At 42.2% G+C, this 21,173-nt stretch overlaps 1 protein-coding gene across 1 annotated transcript in view; it reads left to right on the forward strand.

Annotated features, from left to right (window-relative positions):
* Nucleotides 1–21,173, forward strand: part of MALRD1 (MAM and LDL receptor class A domain containing 1) — a 268,805-nt gene that overhangs the window by 235,973 nt on the left and 11,659 nt on the right. Inside the window, exons 38-41 of the mRNA XM_088654242.1 lie at nucleotides 3,893–3,975; nucleotides 4,069–4,165; nucleotides 13,669–13,732; nucleotides 17,620–17,685. Of these exons, the coding sequence (XP_088510368.1) occupies nucleotides 3,893–3,975; nucleotides 4,069–4,165; nucleotides 13,669–13,732; nucleotides 17,620–17,685 (310 nt within the window). The remainder of the gene's footprint in view (nucleotides 1–3,892; nucleotides 3,976–4,068; nucleotides 4,166–13,668; nucleotides 13,733–17,619; nucleotides 17,686–21,173) is intronic.

Genomic DNA, 21,173 nt, shown 5'->3' on the forward strand with positions numbered 1-21,173 from the left:
TGTATTTAATGTGGAAATTTTAGTGCTTTGTGGCCTAGGGGATTTCCTTGGTAACTTCTGACAATTGCCTGTCTTCAAAATAAATTGGACTCTGGCAAGGAGGCTTATTAAGGAACCTTCCCTTTCCTTGCTAGTGTAGAATGAACAAATTCCACAGAGGGTACATATTTGATCACTTCCCTGGAAGGTCTTTATTCCACAATATTATTTGTGTACCATCAGGCTGCTACTCAAGACACTGAGCCCAATAGCAGTTACCGTACTCGGGTGAAAGAAAACAACTCATTTTCCTTCCTGATTTTAAAGAGTTGTGCAATGCAGCCCAAGTGTGGCAAGGGAAGAGCAATAGTTGTTGTTGTTGACCAAACTGCTAAGGGCTGCATGTACCATCCATTGCTTGAGTACTGTTTCTGCATACGAATGCCCCCAAGGAGAATAGCTGTCGTAGTCTGTGGCATCAAAAAGATAAAAGGAACTGTGATAAGAGAGGCTAACCTTGTAAGATAGGTCATAGTTGTTATCCCCAAATTGCAGATGTGCAAATGAGGCTGAGAGAGAGTGACTTGCATGATGCTAACTTAGTGAGTTCATGGCAAGTGTAGGTTTCAAACCTACACTTGTATTGAGGCATAAGAATTCATAGGTAAAATGTTGTGTTGCAAGTTTGAGATTGGGCTGGATGACCTTCAGGATGTTTTCCGAATAATGTGCTTCTATGATTATAAGAGTGGAGGATTTAGACAAGAGGTAGACTGCTGAAGTGGTTGAGTTGGTTGGACAAGTGTGGCCAGACACATTTGCCCACACTATTTGTTGGGGAATTATTTGTTGACATGGGAACTATTTTTAATATCTTCCTGAATTACTAGGAAGTAATCAGAGATTGTTCTGGAAGAGATGTGCCTTTCCTCCTTACCCCACCCACACCCAAGGACCTGCAGGAAGGGCCAAGCTAAGTCTGCATGTTAGAAGGAACAAATGGAGAATATGGCATTTTTTGAGGCAGACTGAGAACAAAGCTGGGTTTCTTGGGGATCTGTAATCTGCTTGCAACTGACTTGTCACCCTAGAGTTTTGATGTGGGAGTGGTGGATTTGGCAATCTATTGGAGCCTTCAAGATCCACCTCCACCAATACTCAACCTATTTATTTGTTGTAAAGAAACAAAAAATCTCCAGTTACCTCCTTCCAAAGAAAACCAAACCTGAGAAGGTACCCCTGGGACTTCTCACAGCTCAAAGAATTCAGGTGAGCACAGAGAGGGGGGAGAAATATTGCTCCGTTCACATTTAAAAGTGAACTTACTTAATTCACCCTTCCCAAAACAAGAGGTGGACCCAATCATAGCCATCATTTCAAGTTCACACTTTTTTGCAGCCAATCATGGGTATATTAGAAGAAATTGACACTAAAATGCTGACAAATTTTTGTGAAGACTGTCAGGACTTGGAAGATGATGAGAGGCTGGTGTGTGTGTGTGTGTGTGTGTGTGTGTGTGTGTGTGTGTGTGTGAAGGATCAAAGGCAGCATTTTGAAACAAAGAGGGACGGAGAGAGAGCTGAGAATTAGCTGGTGGCTGAGTGCCTCTTAGGGGTGCAAGGTGCCTTGTTATGGAGATCTGATGAGAAGCTGTATACAGTATTTACTGCTTGCTTCCACTGATGCACTACCTGTAAATAAGCCAAATACAGCAATGGAGTCCTAAGGCTCCAGTGAGCCCTCCTCCAAGTGAAGTGGAACATGCATAGTGCTGCCTCTGAAAATTTTCACCGCTTGCAAAGTATGGAGTGTATAACAATATTATTTGCATTTGGCTTAACTGGGCCTTCATGCCCATCATCTAAAAGCACAGACAGTGGTGTCATGCAGCCCTGAATATTGTGCAACAGCTCATATATCAAGTTGCTGCTTTGTTTTTTTGCAGATCCAAGGCTGACAATTGCAGGTTTGCTGCCTGTTTGAAATGGTTATTTAGAAGAGTAATCATATGGCTTAAAAAAATCACAGATCTGTATTTTCTCATTTTCTCATTGTTGTTTTCCCCTCTACATCTTCCCTCTCTCTTTTGCCTCTCTCGCTCTGATTCTTTCCCTGATTTCATCACTGTTCCACCCAATCTCCTGAGATCCAATTTCATTGCTTCCCTTGCCAGTTTCCAGCTTTCCAGAACTGCAGCTTTTTGTCTTCTGCTTGCTTCATCTTTCATCTGTGCATCGACATTTTTACCACATTCAAAGAAACTCACTCTTTCCTTTAAGACTAGATACATAATAGTGGAATTGTCTTCCATTTTTATTTTTATTTTAAAGATCTGTTGTCCTCTTACCACTCGGTCATCACAAGCCTTATTTCTGAAGACCTTAATACCCAGGCAACTTCATTTGGCAGTTTTTCTGATACGCAAACCCCAGGCTACAAAAGGCTATGAGGTTGATATCAGTGCTTCGAATTATGCCTGGAAACAAATAGGAAGCCCATGAAATTCTTTCAATATTGGAAAGATATATTCCCGGATGCTAGTACCAGACAGGAAAGCTTGCTCCACATTCTACACTAACCAAAGTTTCTGAGTAGTCTTCAAAGGCAGCTCCACATGCAAAATATTGCAGTAGTCTGAACTGGATGTTAGTAGGGCATGGGCTACTGTGACCAAGCTGTTTCTATCCAAAGGGGGCCATAATTGAAGCACCAGCTTCAGTTACTAAAAGGCTTTCTTGTGTCACATGCATACTCCTTAAATATCCAAGATAAGGGCCAGGTCTAATAGCACCCTCAAGCTAAGGACTTTGGGGCATGCAACCCCATCCAAAACGAGCAGAGTACCATATCTTTGGTCAAAGGAGTAAACAGTTGAGAGCATCTTCATCTTAAGGTAAACGTAAAGGGACCCCTGACCATTAGGTCCAGTCGTGACCAACTCTGGGGTTGCGGCGCTCATCTTCATCTTACCTAGCTTTAAAATGGCAGTGGAATTAGAGAAAAGTGAGCATTACAACCAGAAATGCCCTAAATACGAGACTTTGGGGCTCACAATAAGGTGGTTGGTTACTTTTCAGTCAAGACCGAAAAGCATCTATAGGAATAGAGCCTCTTTACTAATACAGTGGTACCTCCAGTTACAAACGCCTCTGGTTACAAACGCTTCAGGTTACAAACTCTGCTAACCTGGAAGAGCTACCTCGAGTTGAGAACCTTGCCCCAGGATGAGAATGGAAACCGTGTGCCAGCAGCGCAGCAGCAGCAAGAGGCCCCATTAGTGAAATCAGTTTCAGGTTAAGAACAGACCTCTGGAACGAATTAAGTTCGTAACTAGAGGTACCACTGTAGTGTGAAATCACAACACAGGGTGTTTGTATTAGCACAGGTTGACATTGTCAGCACAGCAGTAAGGGAAGGTGCAAATACTTAGGTACCGTATAAACTGTGGGATGTTTAAATTGGTATAATTTGCTGCCTAATTTTGGAGTGGCAGTTTGGAAAAAAAATTAAAACCCTACTGTTTCCTGGAAGGGGAAGTAAAACAAAAAGAGAAAGAAGATTTGTTCTTTTAATTAGTAAACAAAATATTTTCTCCATTAGCTCCCCAGTAGGTCCATGGAACTGGCTATGGTGATGAATGCTATCGTGTTCTGCGTTCCTGCCCTTCCAGTTTGTTCTGGAAATTTAGGGTGTACATGTTAATTCTGAGCTAGATTCCAAGCAAATCTTATTCACACATTTACATGGACATTGACAGATTATGTACTCCTCATTTCAGTTGCATTATTGAACTTATTCTTCATGTTTTAAGTACAGTCCTAGGCTCTGTTTGTGCCACATTATATGTTATGGTGCATATTTAATATTCATTTTCTCATGTCTGACAACAATCCTCCCCACTCACCATCACCAGATGTGAAAAGGAGTGGAAGGGAAACCGTTGCCACATGAAGGCTAAGTCTCCTCCGACTCCATCTTCTGGTTCCCTGCAAAATGGTGAGTCCAGTCAAATCAATAAAATTATCTCCAGGCAATTTTGTGGATACGTTCCTTTGCTTATTTATCTCATTCCCTTGCTTGTCTCTGCAGATACTTGGACTGGGCTAGGGATTGGATTAGCTTTCCTGTTGATTGAAATTGCAGTCGCTGTTTCATGCATCCTTTCAAAGAGGAAATTGCCAAGAACGTAAGTGAAGTCTTTCATTGTGTACAAAGAAAATCAGGCCCCGGTGTGGAACAAAGCAGAGGGAATAGCAGCCCATTTTCTTAGTTCAGCTTTTTAATCCTGCCTCAGGGCTGTGCACCAACAAGAATACTACAAAAGTTTTTCAACCCTAGACAACTTCAAGTGGGTATAAGGGTCAAAGGGGAATGAGTTGAAACTTGATTGCTTGAGCACGAGTGCTTTTAAAGACACATTAAAGCCCCATGCTCGTACAAATTCAACAACATCGATTTTAGGGGCAGTTTCAAGGGTTAGTTGTGTTATTTTGCAAAACCTTTCCAAAGGCAAATCAAGCAGCAAATGAACACTAGCTTCCATAGTGTCAGGGACCAGGAGTCAGGTGTATCATCATGGGGTGATGGAGGCAGCGACTCCAAACCTGAAACAGAAGTGCACACAGGGCCAGCCCCAGAACCACTGTTACCAGATGAAACTGCATGGCTGTACCCACCACCCAAGGTTATGGCACTGCCTTCCTCTAACTCTCCAAAGAACTTTACTGCAGAAGGCTCAGGAAGACCCGAGGCTCCTCTACAGGAGTAGGAGATGACTGGAGAAGGGCTGGCCCCTTTCAATACAGCAGCATCTTGCAGCACAGATGCTGCTAGCAATTAGACTGCTAGCAGTTAGTCCTACTGCTGCAGAAGGACTCCGTTTCAGCTTGTTCATTGCTGGAGCAACATCGGACTTCTATATCCCCAGAGCACTGCCTGAAATTTGCTCTGCTTTATTCTCAAGCCATGCCAGTGTGTGCTGAATTGAGTCTGTGTGCAGTCTCCATGCCAGATGGAACTCGCAGTCAGCTTTGGTCATGCTAGTAATCGGAGAGTGTTTCATACCCTGGCACAAGCATAAGTTTCAAGGTTCAATCTTCTGTATCGCTGGTTGAAAAGATCTTAGGCGCCCAACTGGGAAAGACTAAGATACTGGCAAACAACTCCCAGTCAGAGTACACAAGACTGGACCAACATGATCTGGTTTGACATGAGACAGTTTTATATGTTTGCACTTACTTAAGGAAGGTATGGTCATTGCAGGTCATCTGTTCTGCCCTACTCTGTTTTAGTTTCCTTTTTTAAATTTTCCCCTCTGTACACAGCGGGTGGCGCTGTGGGTTAAACCACAGAGCCTCGGGCTTGCCGAACAGAAGGTCGGCGGTTCGAATCCCCGCGACGGGGTGAGCTCCCATTGCTTGGTCCCAGCTCCTGCCAACCTAGCAGTTTGAAAGCACGTCAAAGTGCAAGTAGATAAATAGGTACCGCTACAGCGGGAAGGTAAACAGCGTTTCCGTGTGCTGCTCTGGTTTGCCAGAAGCGGCTTTGTCATGCTGGCCACATGACCTGGAAGCTGTACGCTGGCTCCCTTGGCCAATAACGCGAGATGAGTGCCACAACCCCAGAGTCGGTCACAACTGGACCTAATGGTCAGGGGTCCCTTTACCTTTACACCTACCTTAGGTTATATCCTTTCTGCATAATCAGTAAAATAATGTGCCTCAATCTCTCAGCCTAATATACCTCAGAGTTGTTGTGGGGATAAAATGGGAAGGGGGGGAGTTGTATGCACAACTTTGAGCTCCTTGGAGGAAAGGTGTGATATAAGTGTGAAAATAATAAATAAATAAAACATCGAGCTTCAAGAGGTATAGAAATATGTGCTACTGCGACAACTTGAGCATGTTTTCATCAGTGCTTGATAAGTGAGAAGAAGCACAGGTGCATTTATTGAGCAAAAGAATTGTGCAGAAATGCCTTTTGGAAATATGGGATTATAGTGCAGGGGAAAATACCAGGATATTTCTTCCTTTAGCTTTTTCTAATCCCCCCCATTTACGGTGGGGGGCTGGGGGGCAATGGGAACTATGGAATAGGGCTTCTGTGAGTTGATATTGAAGTGTGTGTGAAGTGTGTATCAGACAAGGATATGGAGTATCATCATCACCAAGGAGGTTACTTGCTATATAGAATTAAACTTGCAAAGGACTCTTGACCTCCATGATGTCAAAATATAAATTCCAAGTGTGTAGGACCAGCAGCATTGATAATTTCAGAAATTATTTCCTTTGAAGTTTCTTCTGTACCTCAGAACAACATCCAGCTCAGCAAAATTTATAAGTAACAGAAACCCAAATAAATCTATGCACATGATAGTGCTCTGATGGCTTGAGGCAACTGGCTGGCGAACATAGCACTGTCACTTACCCAGGAGGAACACATGACCTAGGAAATTCAGCTTCAAGGCTTCGTGCCAGAGGACAAATTCATGTAAAAGTGTTGTGTGTCCATATTCCAACTTTATGTATTTTACTGGTGAAAAAGTCAATTAAGATAAAGTTTTGTGAAAGTCTAGTCTACAGCTATTGCACCTCTTGAAGAAAAGGTGACTAATGGAGTAACATATGAGAAAAGTGAAGGTTATATGACAAAAAGCAAATTGTATGGAGATAAATCCATGCAATAAGCAATACAGAAGGATTGTGCTGGGCTGGGTGGCGGACAGCTGTCTTGAAGGGTGCTGTAGGTTGAATTTGGTGGTTAGGGCAGACCAGGTGGAAGGCTTGAGAAGTGCCACAGAACAGAGGATAACCTCTGGATACAGGTACACAGTAAAAGGAAGACCTTGTTGTGGTCTGTTTCAGATTAAGCAGTTGCAACTGACCCTACAAATGTATTGCTAACGTGAATGCCCTATTCGGAAGTGAGCAGTGCTATTTTTCTAGAAAAAGAGGTGCCAGAACTCACCATGAACACCTCCCTTGCTTGCTTGCTTGCTTGCTTGCTTGCTTGCTTGCTTGCTTGCTTGCTTGCTTATAATGGCAATGGCACCTACCTGAGAGGTGCTGGAACTGAGTTCAGGCAAGTTCTGACTGAAAAAAAGCCCTGGAAGAGAGATAAACGTACAGCAGGGGTGGGAAACTTGTGACCCTTCAGCTATTGCTGGACTGCAACTACTGTCAGCCCCAGCCAGCATGGCCAATGGTCGGGAATCATGGGTGTTGTAGTCCAGCTGCATCTGGGTGTCCACAGGTTCTTTACCCCTGACCTATAGGCTTATATGACGCTAAAGTATGTTTTTGAAAGGATCAGGGCTATAGTGGTCGGCAAAGAGGTTGGACTGTTGTTTTATGTTGAACTTCCATTTCATACAGGTTTGACACTTGCAGTGCTAAATATTCTTCATTACAACTGGTAAGAGTGTAGCTTCCAAAAAAGCTTCACGTTAGCTTCTCTCTTTTTTTGAAATGCCAAGTCTTCAGTCAGTCATCTGGAAAAGTCGTTTGCAGGACTGGAACTCTTCCTAGATGTAACTCAACAACAGCCAACCCAGTGGCTTGGCAAAAGGACGTTTCTTTGTCTCAATGAAAAGTTGATATAGGGGTAACCCTGTTGCTTCTAGTTAGCACAGTGATCAAACTTTTTGTTCAGAAATTCCTAACTGGTTAGAATATCAAGGCTTTGCATATTAATGATGTCTAAACTCCAGAGATTTCATTTTGGAGCAAAGGACTAGAAAATAGCTAGCAGTCAGCAGCTGTTTACCTCTTTCATTGGCGGCTGTCCTCATTTGACCTAATGAGGGTAAAGTACTTTAATGTCTTTCAGCTGATTGGTGTGTAGGAGAAAAATATTTGTGTCCATCCTGCTTTCATTTTATTTCAAGCTTGAATTAAATACAATGGGGTGGATCAAGGCTAAGTTAGTTAGAATCATAGAATCATAGAGTTGGAAGAGACCACAAGGGCCATCCAGTCCAACCCCCTGCCAAGCAGGAAACACCAGCAAAGCATTCTTGACATATGGCTGTCAAGCCTCTGCTTAAAGACCTCCAAAGAAGGAGACTCCACCACACTCCTTGGGAGCAAATTCCACTGCCGAACAGCTCTTACTGTCAGGAAGTTCTTCCTAATGTTTAGGTGGAATCTTCTTTCTTGAAGTTTGAATCTATTGCTCCGTGTCCGCTTCTCTGGAGCAGCAGAAAACAATCTTTCTCCCTCCTCCATATGACATACTTTCATATATTTGAACATGGCTATCATATCACCCCTTAACCTTCTCTTCTCCAGGCTAGTTGTGCTTCTTTCGTATTAAAATCAATGAGATTTAAGCTAAATCATGACTTAAGTTTTATCAATTATTTCAATGGGAATTAAGTGCCACCAACTTTGTCCAGATCATGCAAAATTGCCTTACACTCGCTCAATCCATCTAACTCAGTACTGTACTGTCAACACTGACTGACAGCAGCTCTCCAGGAAATGGTCTTTCCCAGCCCTACATGGTGACACTGGGGAGCCAACCTGACACCTTTTGCATGCAAGGCATGATGCCAGGTAACTGAGCCAAAGGCCTTCCCCTAAACTAAAGATGCCAAAACAAAGACATTTTATCCAACTTAGCTGCATCAATCATTGAAGCCAATGGCTATGAATCTAATGAACCATCTCTCTAAATGCACATTGTTCTTCTGCTGGATAAATCACTCTGAGAAGTTAAGCAGAAACAGGAGCAGGACATTGATTTAACTGGAGAAATTGCAACTTGCCTCTACCTTTTACAGTTTTTAAACACAATTGGATTAAGTTTGCAGGTACGCTAGCCTCTTCTGAGAGAATGAAGCCTGCCAAATTTCAGACAAATAAGTCCATCAGATTTTGTGCTGGACACCCCAGGCTTTACTCTGTTGGCAGATAGACCTGTCAATTACAATGCTGGCTTGCTTTCTGACACCATTCATTCAATCTTCGTGTCTTCTTTAGCAGGATTAGGCTCCAGAGTTTCTTGGAAATCATTGTAAAGTTAATTATGTCATATGTAAGAAAAAATACGCACCCAAAGCTTCAATTCCCATGTGTTGTGGTTTCATCTGAATTCACTTATTTTGACTCCCACTTAGTTTTAAACAGATTGCAGTGCACCCCTGATTTATTCTTTTTATCCAAATTGAATTTGAAGCTATGAAGAGCATAGCAGGTTGTAAATGAGTAACAATATCTTACTTCCAGGCAGAAAGGAGAAAGCACTTATTATCCTCTTCTCTGAATAATCACTTTTATCTATTTATAGTTTCTTCAAAATCATTTATTGTCAGCTAGAAATCTGCTTCACCACCTAGCTAAAAGAGCTTTAATCCATAGTCCCTTAGTCTTTTCCCCCAAAGGACATGCCTTGACACATATTATATGTTTATGACTATGTGTGTGACAGAATGCAAAGAAACGGCATAGAATGTTCTTTTGCTATTCAGAAGCAAGCAACAAAATCATTTGTCATCTGGGATGGACTTGGGAGTGGCAATAATGAGCAATACGGAGACCCCCAGTAGAAAATGATGTAGAAGGGCAGAAAGTGCCTGAGGAAGAAGTGAAGTGTAGAAGAAGGTGGACCTGGCTATGTATTAAGAGCCTAATCAAGCAAGAAATATAAAGGTACAGGATTTCTGAGCCAATCAACAAAAGCGCCACTTGACTCTGACTGCAGTCTATCTTGACCCATGTTTCATCAGCTGAGTGGAGTAAATGGAATAAATAAGATTCCTTTTCCCCCAGCTCAAATTGTGTGCAGCGGAACTTTGCAATGATAAAAAAGAATGTTATTTATGGAACCTTTTGTGCATCTTTTAAAGTTTGTATCTGAGGGATCAGTTTATTTCATAGGTTGGTTGGCATCTCCCCCCCCCCCCGACACACTTCAAAGGGTTTTTCTTCCTTATTAGGTGATATCTCAAGTGAAGGTAAGATGGAGTAGGGGCTGGTTTCTCCATATCTCAGATGACAGCAAGCTTCCTCCTACTTTGTTTGTCCTCCTACGTGAGCAACCTAGTCCAGAGAGCCATGTGCAGCAAGATGTAGCATCCTGATTCACACCAGTGGAGGGGCTGAATCCTTGTGCACAAAGGAATTATAAACTAGGTTAGGAACTCAGGAATCTGCCTTATGCTGAGTCAGGACATTATGGACCATACAGTTCCATAATGTCCACACTGACTGGCAGTGGCTCTCCAGGGTTTGAGACAGGGGTCCCTCCCAGCCCTAACTAGAGATCTGAAGACAGCAGCTGAATTATGCTACTCTATTGATGACTGTTGTTTCAATGGGAAACAGTCCTGGCTTAAGTGATTGCCCAATCAGACACAGCCCCTCCAACACCAGTCATATGGGATTGTCATTTGGAACAGTGGCTTCCACAGAGCTGTGGCTTAAGTTACATTGAGGACTTGGGTCAAAAGAAATAGTGGAGATATTGTAAAAGAAAGATAAAAGAAAATAACAGCAATTAGAGGGCACCCAAATGCTTATTGCTATTCTAGGATTTCTTTAAGCCTCGATTAATTTTTTTGTGATCTGTATTGCCTGTCTCCAACTTTGGTTGGTAAGGATGAGATATCAGCTGTGAAATGCATGTTACATAATCATTATTTGTAACTCTAATATATTAATAGTTTAGAGGGGGGGAACCAACCCAGTTCTCCATGTGTTCTACATTGGCAATCCAATATGATTTAAGTTTTCCTCTCAACCGTATTTTTGGTTGCTGTTTTTAAAAACTGACTGAACTCTTTCACTAAACATTTGTTTTCTCTAGAAATCTAGGCCACCGGCATTTTCTCCCCAAACTTCAAATTGATCCCTGCTTTTTCTCTCTAACCTTGCTAAGTTGGAACTATTTTCTGTTTTCCTTTCATAGACAAAGTACGATAATATGAATGAGTATAATATTCTGGCCTATTTTCTGATTACTTTGGAGAAGTTGCAGGCCATGGGTTGGCTTTCTCCTTCTTGCTGTAAAGTGGCAACACAGCTTCATAATTGTGAGACCTCGTGAAGGCTAGATTGCTGATTACTTTAACCATGAGCTATTATTTCCAATAAGGGTAATGTCTGTGTTATGTCAGACAACAAGTAAACATTATAAGAATGAGATTGGCTCAAATTACTCCTCGGGACTTTTTTAGAAGAGCCTTCTTGTTTTTTTCTTTAAAAAATAGCAAGTAAAATTGCTGACAGAAATCTTCAGTGGGGAGGAATGGGTCTAGTCCAGGCATCCCCAAACTGCGGCCCTCCAGATGTTTTGGCCTACAACTCCCATGATCCCTAGCTAACAGGACCAGTGGTCAGGGATGATGGGAATTGTAGTCCGAAACATCTGGAGGGCCAAAGTTTGGGGATGCCTGGTCTAGGATGTAATGGTTGAGAAGGGTATGTGTCTCTAGTCAGCTTCAGTAGATTGGAAGCAAACTTGGATGGATTGATAGACAGATACATATATACAGTGCTTTTTTCTGGGGGGATGCAGGGGTACACATACCCTGTGCCCTATTTCAATATGAGTAGGAAAATGAGAGTACCCCTAAACATTTTTTTAGAAAAAAGCACTGCATACATACATACCCCAAATGTACTAATACAGATGGTGATCATTTTGTGCATGTCATTTCAGCTATGGAAGGGGGAGGAATGGGGGTGGAGCAGGGGCAGAACGGGCTTATGCCTGACCACTGAAGCATGCAATGACCCAGAACGCAGCCCCTGCACAAACAGGGAGTTGCCTGTAGTATGTGAAACCTCTGCACCATGATAGTCTAGGAACACAATCCTATATAGTTGACTGGGAGGAAGGTTACTCTGTGTTCCATGGAATTTACTCCCCAGTACATGTGCACTGGGTTGCAGCCTAAGACTTGGCTGTCCAGGTAAAATCAATGCACTTAATGGCAAAGGCAGCTGAAATGGCTTTGCAAATGAAAGGCTCCTTAAGGTCAGTGGGACAGTGTTGGGGTATGTGGTTTTAGAGTCCTAGCCATGTAATTAACTGAAGTGACTTTGACTCAACCGCTGTTTGTCCGAACCACAATGTTAAAGCAAGCAAGCCATTTCTGCACACAATTGATGGTTTCTAGTAACACATGGATTATTACTTTTCCGACTAGGGAGCTTGTTACTGCCTTTGCTAACATAGCTGATTTCTTTTTTTAAAAAAGAAGAAGAAGAAGTGTGGATTGGGGTGAAGGGTGTTCTAAATTACACTCGTTTCAGTATTAAGAAGCTGCTTTGTTTGAAAGATTCTGATAATGAGCAGCTGGCCCTGAAGACCAGGCCATAAAAGACATCAGCAATCTGCCATCTCTTTACAATTCTTTAAAAACCAGCAGCACCAGGGAAGGGTGTTGGTGAATTTCATCAGGACCATGGAGCTAAAAGACAGGTGGCTATTCCTTTCCCCATTCATCACTTTTTCTAATGTAGATATTGTGGAGGGGGAAATACATTTGATCCACATGTGGGTAATTAACAAAAGAATCGTCTTGATGCCTAGATTCAAAACATGGGTATTTGCACACTTTCAAGCAGGAGAGAGCTCCAAGCAAAGTTGAAAACACTCTCAAGAATTAAGCAGCAATATAGCGTGGGATATTGGGTATTAAACCCCTTTGCAATTCCTGTTTAGTCTGCTTTGAAGCTCTTGCTCACCCTCTCTCTACCCCTCTTGCAATGAGTAGACCACACACTCTTAAGTCAGATCTATAATGCATTTATTAGGGAAGGATTACTGTGCTGGAAAACAGAGCAAAGACTTTGCTATAACAGCAAAAATGTAAGAGAATATATTTATTAAGGAATTAATTTTTGGTCGTTGCTACTAATCTGTGAGAAACATTTTAAAATGATATATAATTCTGCCAAAACAACACAAAATGCATATTAGCCTAAGTAGTTTTTGTTGGAGACATATAAGGGTAAATGCAGGTCTCCATAATATTGGCCGGGGGGGGGGGGGCAGGCAGAGAGAGACATGAAAAAAACAAAAGGCTGAGGGGAAATGTCCCACATTATTTGGGGTATTTCTGGAATAGCTATACCCTTTTTATCCATTGATTTTCTTCTGTAGTTATGTAAAAGAATATACTGTGATCTTTTAGGAATTAATCATTACTCTGGCAGCTGTAGCAGAAATAGAGCATTCTTGTATATGGGAAACTTTAGAGGGTCCAATACCAGGCTCTGGTGTGTTTTTTTGCAGAAGATTTGCAGTTAAAAACGATACCTTGGATTTGATTCAGATGAACAACTTGAAAGACCTTTGTGGGCAGCTGAGATATTTTTCTGTTCCATTGGAATGTTTATTTGGGAATTACAGGTTTCGGATTAAATAGTTTTGCTCAGATGATGATGATGATGATGATATTCAAATTGTGACCCTTTTGCTCACAAATTGCATCAAATGGCATTTACAATGCAATGAAAATCTTCTTTGCCCCTCAAGGGGAGGATCTAAGATTGGAAAGTCCATTTAATTTAGCACTTTGATGGAAAAGAAGCCATTTTCATTGTATTTCCCATGGCATAATTCTAATTACTAGGGTATCATTTTATCAGAATTTATTTTGGTCCTTGTTTCCCCTTTGTCTCCTGTCATCTTCGTAACCTAAGGACATGCAATAGCCTTTGACATTGTGTCTTTTTATAGGAAACAGGAAGAGATTCTCAAAACTGCGTTTGACAACCCACTTTATGAGGCACGGAGTGTAAAGGTAGGTGGAAACAGCCTTTCCTACACATGTGGAAATGGGTAGACTAAACCTACAATTGTTTTCCTAGTATATTGCCCATCAAATGAAATGAGAGGATCCCTCGGTGAAGGTATTTAAATGGAGAATACAAGCGTTTCAAAACTATGACATTTCTTACTGGCAGTTGTGAACAGATTCCTGTTGCAACATTATTCTCAGCACGCTGGCAAACTCTACTCTGAAGGCAATTCAGTGCTAGGAATATCTCCGCTGCCACGGTTATTATTTTTGCCGAAGGCTGGTAAATCCAGGAGATGCCAGCATGAGTTTCTGTTCATATTCTCTCTGAAGCTGGGGGTAGCGGTGGTATAGTACATGCTTTGCAGGTTCAGTCTTTGGCATTTTCAGTTAAACAAAGCAGATGGTGAGTAAAGTCCTCTGAGTGAGATCTTGGGGAACTACTGTCAAGCAGAGCAGACAATACTGGGCCAAATCATCTCACCTGGTATGGCATTTGGATGCATTGATTTGCAAAATATGGCAATTGTATAACTGTAGCGCTTGATGGGTTGCATCCATAAAAGACTAGTTTTTCCTTCACTCCACCTGTGATACTCGTGCAACTCCTCTGAAATTCCAGAAACATGAAATGCTGTGTGCAGCCTTCTTTTTAATCCTGTCACCGAGGTGTCAAAATATGTACAGCAGCAAAATTGTACTGAGAGCAAACCAAACGTAGCAGAAAATTTACTCTTTGGCTTGAGCTTCCTGAATCGCATTTGCTAGTGGCAAAGAGCTTGTTGCCGTTACAAAAACCCTACAAATGGAATTAGGAACCTGTTTGGTGCATATCACCTTCGTGCTTCCTAAAAATAGAGGCAAACACCAAATAACACTGTGGGCCAGAAACTTTGCTCTACGTTAAATCTCTATGATGATCCTCTGACTGCATTTTCAATTACTTTGCAACCACTTGTGATAATTATTAACTCTATTTAATAAAAACTAATGAAATGGACTTTATCTAGAACAATTGGAATCAAGAAGCAAATTAAGCAAATTAAGTTTATTGCATCTTCTCTGTCATGCTCTGATCAGCAACAAAACTTCCTTTATCTTTTCATGAATATGTGATAAGATTTTGCTCATCTCTTAAGTAAAATTAGCCATGATATGTCACTTACTTTCAGTAAAAGCCTCCTCACATCTGATTTTAGATTAGATTGATTCAGTTGCAATTTTGTCATTCACTTGTCTGTGTCTGTGTTAGAAATACACTCATTGCAGTCCTTCCAATTTCATCTCTACACTCTTATGTTGTTCAAACAGATCCAGGCAGGATACATTTAGTGGCAGGTTGAAAAATAGAAGCATGATGATGTCAGAATCAGAAGCCATCTTTTCAGTGCAAATTAAGATAGCCTAATGTGTTCTGATTGAATTCCTTTTGTTTCCCTTAAATATTTGAAAGTTACTCGGGCCAATCTAGAGGAAGTTTCATTAAAATTAGTGTGATTTAAGAACTGAATAGGGAGTTCAATTCTGTGCAGATTTTTTTGGAAAATAAGTTTCACTGTGCAAAGTGGAGCTTCTAAGTGAACATCCATAGGTTGGGCTGCCTGGACCATTTATTTCATTAGTATTTAAGTATGCTTAGCTTCTTCAAAGCTATGCCCTTGATTAATGGGACTCATTAATTGAGAGTCCCATGGACTGCAAGAAGATCAAATCTATCCATTCTTAAGGAAATCAGGCCTGAGTGCTCCCTGGAAGGACAGATAGTGAAGCTGAGGCTCCAATACTTTGGCCACCTCATGAGAAGAGAAGACTCCCTGTAAAAGACCCTGATGTTGGGAAATATTGAGGGCACAAGGAGAAGGGGGCGACAGAGGGCGAGATGGTTGGACAGTGTTCTCGAAGCTATGAACATGAGTTTGACCAAACTGCGGGAGGCAGTGCAAGACAGGAGTGCCTGGCGTGCTCTGGTCCATGGGGTCACGAAGAGTCGGACACGACTAAACGACTAAACAACAACAAATGGGACTCAAAGAGCATCTCTCCCTTTCCCTCTCTTTCTCTGCATGTGTTGTGCATGTATTGTAAGGAACCTGATCACTGAATTAAAAATGTAACTGCATTTCCAATGAGCAATTGACAAATCAAACATTGTGACTCTAAGGATTTTTGACATGATAACTGCCTGTAATGGTTGTCCAATAGCAGAGCTTAGCCAACCCAGCAGCATGTTTTGTGACACAGCATTGCCATAGCTGTCGAAATGCCCCATTATAAGTATCCTGTTCTAAGAACATAAGAGGACCCCTGCATATCAAAAACACCTATATAGTCCAGGATCCTGTTTCCCACAGTGGCCAATCAAGTACCTAAGGGAAACCCCCAACCAGTACATGAGGACAATGCCCATCTCCTCCTGTTGCTCCTCCAGCAACTGATATTCAGGCATCCTGCCTTTAATCCTGGAGGTAGCCTATAGCCATCATGACTAGGAACCATTTAAATTTGCCTAATCTCCTTTTAAAGCCACTTAAGTTGGTGGCCAACACCCTATTCTGTGGACTCTCCTTCCCTGGAGGTTTTTAAGCAGAGGTTGGGTGGCCATCTGTCAGATTCCTGCATTGCAGGGGGTTGAACTAGAGGGCCTTTGGGATCCATTCCAGCTCTACGGTTCTATGAATCTACAGGTTCCATAGTTTAACTGTGTGCTGTGTGAAGTACAATTTTTATGTCTTGAATCTTCTAAAAGTCAGCTTCATTGTATGACCCCAACTCCCAGTATTGTGAGAGAAAGAGACAAGCTCTTCACACCAGACGTAATTGTATAAGACTCTATCATGTTTCCTCTTACCCTCTACATCTAAAAAAAAATTTAAAAAAATTACTTGTATTTGAGTAGCTGCGACCCTTCCATCATTTTAGTTATCCATCTTGCCAGCTCTGTAGCAGCATCCTTTTCAAGGTGTGGTGGCCTGAACAGTATTGCAAGTGTGGTCACACCATAGATTTTCATAAAGGCATCACGATATTCCTATTTTTATTTTCTGTCCCTTTCTTAATGACCCCTAGCATGGAATTCACCTTGCTTCCACAGCTGTTGGACACTAGCTTAGAGCCCATCAGCATATTTGTGGAGTCAAGGTTATTTGACCCAATGTCCCTTACGTTACACTTACCTACACTGAACCACAGTTGGAACTCTTTGCAGTCCCTTTTTGGTTACAGGTAGGTAGCCGTGTTGGTCTGGATCGAAGTAAAATAAAAGAATTCCTTCAGTAGCACCTTAAAGACCAACTAAGTTTTTATTTTGGTATGAGCTTTCGTGTGCATGCACACAGTGGTATCTGAAGAAGTGTGCATGCACACGAAAGCTCATACCAAAATAAAAACTTAGTTGGTCTTTAAGGTGCTACTGAAGGAATTTTTTTATTTTACTTCAGTCCCTTTTTGTTTGTTGTCATCAGCAAACATGACCACCACTAATTTCAGGCCACTTATGGACAAATTAAGAATTCCTGGTGCCAGTGAAGATCCTTGGGGAACTTCACTTCTTACCTGCTACTGCAGCTTGTCTTAGGATTGGGACACTAAAATCTCCCTTTCATTTTCTGTCCTAATGAGCAGAAGACCAATTATGTCAATGTATTGCCATTCTCTCTTCTGGTTTTAGCAATATGTGCATTCAGAAAGTTTACCAAACCCCCGCAGCAGTCCAAGAGGCTTTGCTAGCACTCCCCTAAAAATAGCACTAGGTTTCCTAGGCAGCTTATGATATGAGCATTTTATTTTATTTAAGCTGCAAGCTTTAGGACTGATAGAGTTGGCAATATTACTGTTGTTTTGTTCACTGTTGAAGAAGGTTGGCCCGAAGCTAATGCTTGTCTCTTTTGTAGTCTACAGAGTATGCCGCCTCGCTGGGAGTTCAGATCAGTGTTTCTCCATGGCAGGCACAGCAGGAGGTAGGTGTGAATAGTGTTCTTTTTAAAAATGCTTTCTGAAAGAATTATGTGCCCTGGAATGAATTGTTAAAATGGTTCCAATGGTAGATGAGGAGTTCATCCTTCTGGAACTTTGCTCAGGGCTGCATATCAAAGCAAAGCCTTGTGTACATTGGCTAATTGTTACAAGAACACTAATACAGTAGTTTGGTTTCATGGGCTACTTTGCTCATATGTAAGGATGGAGCAGGAATCCATTTTAAATGGATTTAGATATGGGTTTTAGAGGTTCTGACCCGGTCAAACTTTCTTCACATTGGTGCGCTTCTTGCATTGAGTACCTGCATATGTCTAAGCTGCTCATGCAAAAGTAAAAGTATATTAATGTATAGCAGTGTTACGAAGGGTGTGTGACACCCCCAATCCCTTCCAAGCGGTTTCTTTTACACATATTTACACCTAAGGTGTTCAATATAGGGGGTGCAGAACATTACATGGTACCTCGGTTTACAAACACAATTGGTTCCGGAAGTCTGTACTTAACCTGAAGTGTACTTAACCTGAAGCGAACTTTCCCATTGAAAGTAATGGAAAGTGGATTAATCCATTCCAGACGGGTCCGCGGAGTACTTAAACTGAAAATACTCCAACCGAGGCGTACTTAAACTGAGGTATGATGGTATATCCCAAGAGTATCTCTTCTTGCCCCTCTTGTAGCTTCACTTAGCTTGGAACCAAAGCAGCAGTCAGTCATGCCTCCCAGTCTCTCAGTACTGCCTCCTCCAGCCAGCACTGCCTGCTTTTTCCTTCTTGCGCCCAGGACATCTGTAGATTTCAAAAAGGATATTTTTTGGTGACATCACACACACATACACACGTCACCTTGGCAACCTGCCAATCCTCCTGCCTCTGTCTACTCCTCAGAGCCAGGTGTGGGGAAGGACAGTTCTCTTGCATTCCCAGTGGCCCCCTATGGCTCAACCCTTGGGTCACCATTGTTCATTCATGGCTCCGCACTTAGGTAGCCTGGCCAGGCTGATTTGCAATGCACATCTCTGCATCATGAGTACCTGGGTATGGACTTTACATTTGCCTCATTCTCCAGTCTTCAATAGCAGAGTTGAAACCACCGCATTTTGCAACAACCGGTTGAAAGTGACAGTTGTACATAGTTCCCACTGAAACTCACTGAAACATGCAGCAATCTTAGCCTGGATCTGACCTTGTGTCTTTTTAAAAGGATGATATGATGTGGTGTGTGTGTTTTTTATCAAATATAGCCAGCATTTGGTAAAATCACAAATAAATTCCAGAATCTTCCAAAAATCGAGTGATGGCTGCATTCTTCTTTTTCCATAATCCTCGAGTTTCCCCACATGGAGCCTGGCAACCCAAGCCCAGAAGCTTCACCACAGGATGCTCAGTTCAGCTATGCAATCCTCCATTACTCCTTTCAAAGCTGTACAGCAGGCAACCTTACCCTTATCAGCAAGGCAGTTGCTTTAGAAACTGTCTGCAATGACTAAAAACACAAAAGTGCATTGCCCGGAGGCTGACATTCATCTTCTTGTACAATAAGTAAATATGCACAGTGTGGCTTTTCTTCCGCATCCATGTAAAGAAGCAAATAAAATAAAATAAAATCTATCAATAATCTTAATAAAGATTTGGAAAATCGGCCACATCAACTATAAGGTAGACAGGTGCAAAATAGGAGAGGGCTCCTATGCCTTTCATTTCAGTTCCACAAGCTACACCTGCTGGAAAAAGATCCCTCTTCTACATACTGTACCTATTTTGGATGGGGGAGACTTGTCCTCTTTTGCATTTAGGAACATGGGAAGCTCAGTATTGTCAACACTGTCTAGCAGTGCTTTTCAGAATCTCAGACACTTCTTTCCCAAGCCTACCTGAAATGTGATCCTGGGACCTTCTGCTTGGTTGCCCTAATTAGCAAGAATGTCAAGTTTTGTAACTATATAAAAACTGAAATGCAACAATATCACAAGCAGTCTGCACTGCCAAGTTTACAACCCAGCTCTACATTCAGTTCACTCTTGTACATGCTTCTCATTGCCTGTGCAATGGTGTTAAAATGCACTGGATAATCCTTCGCATGTGTACTTCCTACATGCAAATTGGTGGCTTACACAACGGGGTAATGGAAAAGATATAGAGGCTGTGGGTAGCAGGGGAAAGATTCTTGAGGCAGTTCCTGATGGCGGTTTCCCTAATGACCAAGAGCCACAAGAATAGCCTCCTTGAAATGGTAGCACTGCCATTTACTGGGAGGTGGAGGTGTCAGTGAGGCTGGGGCTGCACAGATACACCAGCAGAGCCAATATAGTAATCACATCAGGAGTGCCAACGTGGCCCCGGGGCTGTGGGTGCCATGCAGCGTGTACGGCCCTAGCACTGAAATTTGTGGGTACCCAGCTCCTTCATGGGGAATTTTGTGGGTGCTCGGGCACTCGGGGCCCCGGGGAGTTGGCATCTATGAGTCCCATCAACTTCCCTGCAGAGCCCTGACCTCCCATCCCTCCTGGTGGTGGTGGTAATAGCAACAACAACAACAACAACAACAACAACAACAACAAATAAATAAATAAATAATATGTTATGTATACCCTGCCCATCTGGCTGGGTTTTCCCAGCCACCATGGGCAGATTCCAACAAAATATTAAAATACAATAGTCCGTAAAACATTAAAAAGCTTCCCTAAACAGGGCTGCCTTCAGATGTCTTCTAAAAGTCTGGTAGTTTCTTTTTTTCTTTGACATCTGGTGGGAGGGCGTTCCACAGGGCGGGTGCCACTACCGAGAAGGCTCTCTACCTACTTCCCTGTAACTTGGCTTCTCGCAGTGAGGGAACCACCAGAAGGCCCTCAGTGCTGGACCTCAGTGTCCAGGCAGAACGATGGGGGTGGAGATGCTCCTTCTGGTATACTGGACTAAGGCCGTTTGTGGCTTTAAAGGTCAGCACCAACACTTCCCCTCCATGCTGGTAGTGTTGGATTATTTGGACTCCCATCAGTCAGTCCTGGGATTGTCAAAGTCTTCATAGACAATGCGGATAAACATCTCCATTCATAAGAAACCTAAATTCACATTAAGCTGAGCTGCCAACCTTTAAACTGCTTTAAATATGCTCATGTTCACACAGTCATGTTAAAAACCCTGGCCCAGTCTATTTGTATAGACTTCCCTTCTCCTACAGAATAACTTGGTCAAGGGACTAGCAGCCCTCTGAGATAAAGGCTGTAAAGATCAAGTATAATCAAGTATAATCTAAAACCTAGCAAATTATGAAATATGTGGTGTGTAGCAGTCAAAGTTTTGAAATTTCTGGACCCCAGAGGCACTTGGATTCAACTCACCAGGCAGACACAATGCTCTGCTTGTGCTAACTACCATTTATTAGCATGAACTCTCACATAGTAGCACTGTGAAAGTGCAATGGACACTTGTGAACAAAGCATTTGTTTGCACTAGCTGAAAATCCAAGATGC

Source organism: Zootoca vivipara, chromosome 11, assembly GCF_965207765.1.
Source record: "Zootoca vivipara chromosome 11, rZooViv2.hap1.1, whole genome shotgun sequence".
Classification (NCBI taxonomy): domain Eukaryota; kingdom Metazoa; phylum Chordata; class Lepidosauria; order Squamata; family Lacertidae; genus Zootoca; species Zootoca vivipara.